This window comes from Olea europaea, unplaced genomic scaffold (assembly GCF_002742605.1).
Source record: "Olea europaea var. sylvestris unplaced genomic scaffold, O_europaea_v1 scaffold1858, whole genome shotgun sequence".
Lineage (NCBI taxonomy): Eukaryota > Viridiplantae > Streptophyta > Magnoliopsida > Lamiales > Oleaceae > Olea > Olea europaea.
This window is the reverse complement of record NW_019236364.1, coordinates 41,638-50,660: the sequence shown is the minus strand read 5'-3', so window position 1 is coordinate 50,660 and position 9,023 is coordinate 41,638. Positions and strand designations below refer to the sequence as shown.

General features: G+C 29.5%; 1 protein-coding gene across 1 annotated transcript; it reads right to left on the bottom strand.

The window, feature by feature from the left end:
- Positions 1–123: 123 nt before the first annotated feature.
- Positions 124–1,059, bottom strand: LOC111378715 (ethylene-responsive transcription factor 1B-like). The gene has a single exon (XM_023001950.1). The coding sequence runs from the start codon at positions 1,036–1,038 to the stop codon at positions 358–360; it is 681 nt and encodes a 226-aa protein (XP_022857718.1). The 5' UTR covers positions 1,039–1,059; the 3' UTR covers positions 124–357.
- Between the last annotated feature and the right edge of the window lie 7,964 nt (positions 1,060–9,023).

The window sequence follows — 9,023 nt, the reverse complement described above, 5'->3', positions numbered from 1 at the left end:
AATATTATTTTATGGAAGATTGTGTGATTGAAAATAGGAAAATGAAAAATAGAACGTAATGGAATGAAATTGATCAGAAAGATTGTGTGGTTGTAAACTTATCCTAACATGCACGTTGAGGAATAGAAAAATAATTGTTTACCCAAACTAGTATCCTCAAAATATTTCTTCACAATTACATTTCACCATCTCAAAGAATGAGAAGTAAAAAGAGGATAAAATAAAGCAAACTCCTTCACAAAAATACTGCTTAACAACAATTCCAATACTAAAAACAAGAAAGTTAAACGCGAAAAAAAAGAAAAAAAGAAAAAAAAAAGTTGTCTTTTCTTTTGTTTTTGCTACATTGAAAACGTTCTAAGTAATAAACCAAGAATTAGCATCTTCACTTGTACTCAAAAGTTGTTCCAAATAATCAGCACCCAAATCCTCAAACACCACCATATTTTCCTCCTTAATTTCCATCCCCTTGCTCTTCTTGTTCCCACTCCTCTTCCTCAATGAATGTTTCCTTTTCAATGCAATAACAGGTGAACAATCTGCCTCAGTTATAAACTTCATTTCACAGAGAGACTCCCTCACCCTTTCCACCGGAAAATTCAGAATCGCCGCCTGGCCACGCAATGAAAACGCTGCTTGATCATAAGCTAAAGCAGCAGCTTCTGCAGTATCAAATGTTCCTATCCAAACCCTTATTCCATTCCTTGTTGAATCCCTTATTTCAGCTGCAAATTTTCCCCATGGCCTTTTTCTTACACCTCTGTAAGACTTTTCCTTGGTGGGTTTTTTGTCTGGTACTGAATTTACTTCATCTTCTTTTGTTTGATGATCATATGAATTTGATTCTGAATTTTCTTCTTGTGCAGCTTGTTCTAGAATACCATACAGAAGCATTTCTTGTGAATCATTTTCATTGAAAGGAAGTGAATTTTTCTCCAAGAATTTTACATCCCACCATGGAAAAGATTCTACTGATCCAAAGGATGATTCAGAGGAATAATTATCAGAATTCATGAAGTGAAAAACAGAGGAATCCATTTGAAGTAGGTGGGAATATTTTGAGTCCATTGTGGGTGAAACTGCCTTTTTATATACCTATGAGTTGGTGGGGGGGGGGGGNGTGGCGAAAGGAGGAGAGGGGAAGTGGGGTTAGGGGAAGATCTAAAATAAAAAATGCAAATTATAATCTGATAAGGGAAGGGGAGAACTTTGAAAGGGGGGAAAAATGGACAAGAGGGGGGTTTTATTGGGATTAATTATTAAATTTATGGACTAAATTATATTAGGCCAATATCACACGTGGGTCAAAGAAAGCCAGGCGGGCTGGTGGGTGACGTCATCATCAGATAAGATTTCCTTAGTCCTTTGTAGTGAATGGAAAATTTCCTGCAACCTATCTACGTTGTAGAAAATTTTGTCACATTATTTGACATAATATCACATTGTATTCATGTAATAAGAAATTATTACCGTCAAAAATAGTCGGATTTATCATATTGGATCATCAAGAACATATGAACCAAAGTGGAAGCGTACCTGAATCGATCATTGTTAATTAAGACGATTGAATCCTACGATTATGTCTTCCAAATGAACACGTAACTTTTTATTCTCTCTAATAATGGGAGGCAAAACAGAATGAGTAATATTTGTAATTTGAGGACCATAACCGTGTTTATATAGTGATTGCCTGTTAACCTAATTCATCCCATCATAAAATTAGGAACAATGACCTGGTCTCTACACATAAGAGCCCATACTTTAAATTAGATTCATTAAAGTCCAAAATATCGGAACCTTATTACATTACTTTTAAAGTGCATTATCAAATTTGATAGCTTTTAATTTAATACACAATAATTCAAATATAAACTCACGTAATCAATTAAAAATTCCTTACAATTCAATCATTTACTGTTTAAAATATAATCAACCTTCACATTCAATCATACCCCGTCAACAATGTATCCGTCGCCTAAGTGGGCAACATTTTTTGGTAAAATGGCTTAACTCATTTTTCTATAAGAATGTAGTGGCCAAATCTTTTATTTCGCTAGTTTAATTAAAGCAATTTTGGCATTGCTTTTTCTTAGCAAAAGCAGCTTTCTTTCAACAATATTATCTTGATGCTACCTTCAAAATACAAAGTAAACTTTTAAGTAGGCCAAACATTATCTACTTCGTCCAAATTTAGTTGATATCTTGAATTTGTTCAATTTAATATTAATTTTCGTCGTAATAAATTTTTATTTCAATAGTTATATCTTGAAAGTAACAAGGGGCTTGTCATGTTGTTATATATTTTGGAATTTTTATAGATTACATGCCTTCAAACTTAGGATACATTGAACCCAATTTATTAAATAATCAGAATAATTTAAACAAGAAAGTACTTATACATCTTGATCATATGATGCAATTAATTGATTAATTAAACAGGGACTAAATAATCAGAATAATTTAAACAAGAAAGTACTTATACATCTTGATCATATGATGCAATTAATTGATTAATTAAACAGGGACGGTTAAACAAGAAAGTAATTGAACATCTTGATCATATGATCCAATTGTGAGATATTGAATTTCATTTTCACAATTTTGATTAGTTAATTAAAATTTTATGTAAATCAAATTAATTTGTAAGTATCTATTAACTTGTCAAGTTGAAACGTTGATAATTAACAAAAGTTTTTATTATTCAACTATGACAATAAAAAAGAAATTTATTTAATGATATGATGTATATTCGTTAATATTAAAATAATTTTATTGGATTACCTATAAGAGAGGAAATAGTTGACCCCACGCTTTTGATTTTTTTTTTTTTTGGCCCATTTGTACTCGTGTAGAACACATGAACTTCGTAGGTATTTCTATGTTACGTAGGATCGAGCAACATAGCCTGTATGAGTAACCGCATGATTGACATAATACACACATGTAAGGGTCGAGATTATTTTATTCATGGGGGATCGACGTCAGGCATGTAAAGGTGCTGTCACCCGGAGTGTCAACAACACAAATCGTTTGGCTTTTTCCATGTTACGTATTTTTAACCAATTACGGTTCATGTTTCGAGTAGGCAAAATTAGAATGAACGAAATGTTGTATGTACAAAATATTTTATTTTATTTGGCTAAGAATATTTTGAGTTTAATAGATAACGTTTGGTAACACGTCATGGATGTCATTCGAGAAGTCACGTCTTTTGGATTTCACGGCAAAGAAAATTGAAATTCTTCTCTAATTATTGTCACAGTTCAATCGTCTTTCAATTTTATACCTTACTTTCTTCACGACACGTAAATAAATGAATATATCTCCTCTTAAAATTTAAAATTTATGACGTGAAAAAAAATTATTGAGGTCCTCGAATAAGATAATAAACAAATAAACAAACAATAGCTACAATAAGATAACGAGTAATTAGTACAAAATATCTTTACTTTTTAATATTATTGTGCAAAACTTAGGGACCTTTCATTTTTTGGGACTTTTACTTTTACCTTGACATTTTATTACGGAAATCATCATTTTCATCAATTTTTTCGTGTAAAATGACAAATATACCTCATATTTAAATAAAACAATAATAAAAAAAAGAAATGAAAAGTTAAAGAATAAATTGCAATTATGCTCTCAAGCTTTTTTAAAAGTGCAAATAAGTCCAACTAAATTATTAAAAGGACAATTAGAATAAAATGTCTACACATTTCATTATTATTGTGCAAAACGTCCATACCTTTTATTTTTTGACATGTTCATCTTTATTTCATATTTCATTGGTAAAATCGTTATTTTCATCCAATTTCTCAATTAAAAGTTGTAAAACGACAAATATGCACTCTTCTTTAAATAAACAACAATAAAGAAAAATAAAGAACAAATTACAACTATATTTCCCAAAAGTTTCAAAATTTTTTAATTATTGATTTGAAATTTATTTGTATTTTTTTAAATAAAAAGGGAGTATATTTGCAATTTTTCTTTTCTTTATTTTTGTTTATTTAAAGAAGAGTGTATATTTATCATTTTACAACTTTTAATTGACAAATGGATGAAGATAATGATTTTTGCAATGACATATAAAAATAATGGTAAAAATGTCAAAACGTAAAAAGTAGGGACGTTTTTCAAAATTAATAATGAAACGTAGGGATGTTTTGTGCTAATTACCCTTTAATAATTTATTTGGACTCATTTGCACTTTTTAAAAAAGTTCGGAAGTATGATTGCAATTTATTCTTTAACTTTTCTTTTCTTTTTTATTGTTTTATTTAAATATGGGGTATGTTTGTTATTTTACACGAGAAATTTGATGAAAATAATAATTTTTGCAATAAAAAGGTTAAGGTAAAAGTAAAAGTGCCAAAAAAATTGAAAGATAAGTAAATTTGCATAATAATATTGAAAGGTAAGGACGTTTTGTACTAATTATCCGTAAGACAATTTAGTAAATGATACTGTTACTAACTAACAAACAAACACCATGAAACTATAATAAGATATAGAAGAGGACTAAAAGAACGAAATTAACGTCGGTCTAAAAGGTTAAGCAATTAGAAATAATAAAATTATTAAGTAACTAATACTACAAATATCATGAAACTAGGATAAAGAATGATATTAAAGCCCGCTTAAATGCTTTAGCTATTAGAAATATTAATGTGATTAGTACTTGACTAAACAAACACCATGAAATTAGAATTGTACACAAAAGAGGATTAAAAGAATGGCATTAATGCCTGCCTAAAAGTTTCAGCTATTTACAATAGTTCAAAAAATTATATAAAATCTATCATAAATTGTTCATTCTAATAAAATGTTTGACAACTGTACAATATGAGTCGATATCTAGGGTTATTCTACAAGTACATCAAGATTTATATTATGATGTAGATAATATCTAAATGATATTTCATCATTGACTAGTGGAAAGATAACGTTTTTTATTTGTCAATAATGAAATGTCACTTGGACATTATGTACATAGGGTGTAAACATTGATGTACGTGTAGAGTAATCCCTATTTTTAATTGTCCCTCCTCTAGAATTTTAAGACCTTACTACAATTTTAAGGTATCACATCAAAAAATCGTAGTGAGATTTAATGGATTTTTGACACCCAAAATTACATTGAGGTGTCCAAATTATGGTTGAGACAGCATAGTTGGACATGTACAATTTTATTAAAATAAATAATAGTAAAATAAAAATTTATATTTTGATTTCCCAAATGATTCACGAGTTATTTAAAAAAAAAAAAAATCATGTATATACTCTAAACTCCTAAATGATTCTCGAGTTTAATAGTGAACATGAGAATCGGACTGATTTTAGTCGTTTTTCATTTTTTATTCATGTCTAGTTAATAGAATTAAAATGCATCCCACCCCACATTTAGGATTAATGTGTTTGTACTCATCAAATAATCCTGCTCAAAATTAAAGAAGCTCCATTTACACACGCAAGATAACAACATTAAGCTCCCCAAATGAAAATCGTAAGAACTATTTCTTGATTAACATCATCCAAAATCCAAGGCCTGTCAAGTGTCAATTCAAAATTGAATTTTATGGAACAAAAAGTCCAAATGCAGATCCCCTTGAAGTTCTTATTTTTTCTTAAAAAATAAATACATCAAAAGTCACTAAAACCAAGATTGAATAACCTCCCAAATGAACGGATACTAGGTAAGATAGTGACTTCTAATTCAAGAGTGAGTGCACCATTTGTTATCTTTGACAAACAAAGCTTCCTAAGCAAGTTCCAGGAAGGACCATTTTCAGACAGTTTTTAATGAGATAGCATGGATTCTATCGTCCAGATATAGCATGTTTGGTCGTACTTAAATGATAGAAAGAAGTCAAAAATGACTTCTCTTTTGCTTTTCTTTATACTATGAAGTCTAATGTAGATAGTATTCGATTAAATCAGTTCAAAAGATTCTATGACCTCTTTAGATAATTTAATACTAAATACGTTCTCCTACATTTCCTAAGAAATTATTCAAGAAACCCCATTTTAAGAACGACGCTCTTTTTGGCATATTTTAATGAGATGTCGTGAATTTTGTTGACAAGACATGTTTAGTCGAGCTTAAATGTTCTGAATTTTCAATTTATTCTGCACAGTCTAACTCAAACAATACTTCACTAATCCAATTCAAAACATTATACAAGCTCTTCATACAATTCACGCGCTAAGAACACTGTACTAAGTTTTAAGAAATATCCAAGAAACCCTATTTTCAGATGATTCACTTCTCTTGGTATATTTTAATGAATTGAGACCCCAAAAATTCAAAAATAATAAAAAATTGGGATAACGTTTCCTAGGAAATTTCGAAGAAGACAGACAGTTACTTTCCTGTCTTTATCTCGTGAAAATGGAACTATTTTTTCTACTCGTGTCCAGTGAATTGAGACACGCATCATTTAGCCCTGTGTGATTTGAATAAAAACTAGATTTTAGTAGATTTTCTTAAAAATTGGTGAAATATGATTAAAAAATTAATAAAAATTTTAGGTCATTGAATCTGCAACTAAAAATAAATTTTAAAAAATTAAATTTTAAGAAATGGGAACCAAACAAGGACTTAAAAAGCTTAAGATGGTTTACAAATCATATTTGGCCTGATTGGTTTTACTAAAAAAAACACACACACACACACACATTATTGATTTTGATAGAAAATGACTAAATGTATTTTTAGCTAAAAAATAAATAAAAGTGCTGGATCTCATAAAATATGTGATTAAAATTAATTAATTTTAATTTAATTTTTTATCAATGTTTTTTTTTAGCTAAATCAAAAAGGACTTGGACATAATTTGTGTTTATTATTCATTGATGGTTAAATTTCTCTTTTTATTTAACTTTAGTCAACAAGACTACTTATTAATCATCAACCTAAACACTACTAGTTAGCGGGTGATTATTGTTTTATCTGCTTAGGTCCCTCTCAAGGGGACAACACAAAATTTTCACCACGACACGAATTATTTTATATGTTGAATTGGACAAAGAAGAGATCAAATTAAAAGTATAAATTAATGATACATATTTTTGTTACTGTTCAACTCAATTCAATCGATATAAGATGCCAAACCTATCTATATAATTTTAATTTTATTGACTTAAAATCTCTAGATTCGTCGAACTTTAAGAATTATTTTTATAAAAAATGATAAGAGCATTATACATTGAAAAATGATATCTACTATTAGTGATGCTTAGTATCAATCTAGACTATATTTTCCAACTTATTGAACAGTAAAGGGTGGCCCACTACACCTAAACTCGTGCAAATAGCATATTTTTATTTATTTTACAGAAGTGCTTCAGAACCTGGGATTTAATCCCCGATTTCAACCCAGTCGAGGTGTTGCCACCTCGGCCCTTAATCTTCAATCACGCGGGGCTTGTGCAATTCACATCAGGGGTCGAGATTTTGCCACCTCGACCCCTGGCTCCAAACCCGAGATTTTATCTCGGGTTGAGCAGCATTATTCTTTATTTTATATAAAATTAGTTTGATCTTCAATGCACTAATTTAGACTATTTGGTTAAGGTGGTTGTGACCAAAGAAAAATAGGTAAAAATTCGGTAGTTATATATATTTATATATTAATTAGTATATACTGTACACTAAGAGCTTGTTTGGAAGTGATTTTGATAATTGATTTTTTGATCGTTAGGAGAAAAGTGAGGTCCACTTATGAGAGAAGAAGTCAAATATGACGGCTAGAATAGTGAAATAACGATCAAAAAATCAATTTTTTGGATGAAAAAATCGCTCACAAACAGGCCCTAAAAATGCTTTCGTTGTTTGCAAATAACTGCAAGGAATAAAAGTAGGAAACACTAAAGCGAGGAACATATTGGCAAATCTAAGTCTATCTAATACACGTCTTTAAAATATATATGTTTGAGCCCCATTTTCAGTGTATAATGTATTTTGAAATAGTAGATTAATTAAGAATGTGCGGTTAATAAATAAGATTGCAATATTATTTTACTGAAAATTGTGTTATTGAAAAAAAAAAGAAAAAAAAAAGAGAAAAATGTATTTTGAAAATAATGGGAATCAAACAAGAGCACTTCACTATAGGTGCTTGAAGTTCCGTAGAATCTGTTTTTTTAAGACACAATGGTAAATCTAATAGCAAGCAGAGCACAAAGCTTTTAACTAAAACTTTTCCGAACACAAAGTACGCTAAAATTAGAACAAGGTTTGAACGACTATTTAATATCACCATTAACAATTCATTACAACCTATTAATATAGGCTATTATTCCAAGATTAATAAAATAAATAGGGCATATATATGCTTTACATGTTGAAAATATAGGCTTCACATTCGATTGTAAATTTTACGGGTTAGATGTAAGGCTCACAATGACATTATGATTATGCTAATTATGTTAAGTGATTAATTTGGGTCGTTTTACATCTTTCGGGTTTTATTTGATATAATGGGCAATTTTGAGTATGTGAGCCGGAATTATGTATAAACCCTAATTAGGGTTTAAGTCGGAATTAGGGTTTAAGTCGATAATGGGACAACTAAATAAATTCTTATATAAATGTGAGGCACCCTCTCGTCTCCATATGATTGACTTGTCCCATTGATGGCCAACACTTTTGTTGGGAGCAAGGAGGGGAATATCTGACTACTATTATTCATATCAACGATGGCTTCCGCAAGTATGAATTCGATTTATCAATTTATGATTTTGTGATTCTTGATTCTTAACATGATTATAATTAAATTCAGCTGTTATTAGCATATACACTTATCCATTATTGATATTTTATAGTCTGTTTAATAAAGAAGATTAAATAGCTAAGCATTTGGCAATATTAAAATTTTAAAATAATTTAGAAGTTAATTTATTATACCATATAGAATTATTTAATATTGCATACAAACAATTATAAAAAAAAATTCAAAAAATTATGTTGAAGACAAGACTCGTTAAAAGAATAGATACTTTGAATGAATTGGCAACCAAAG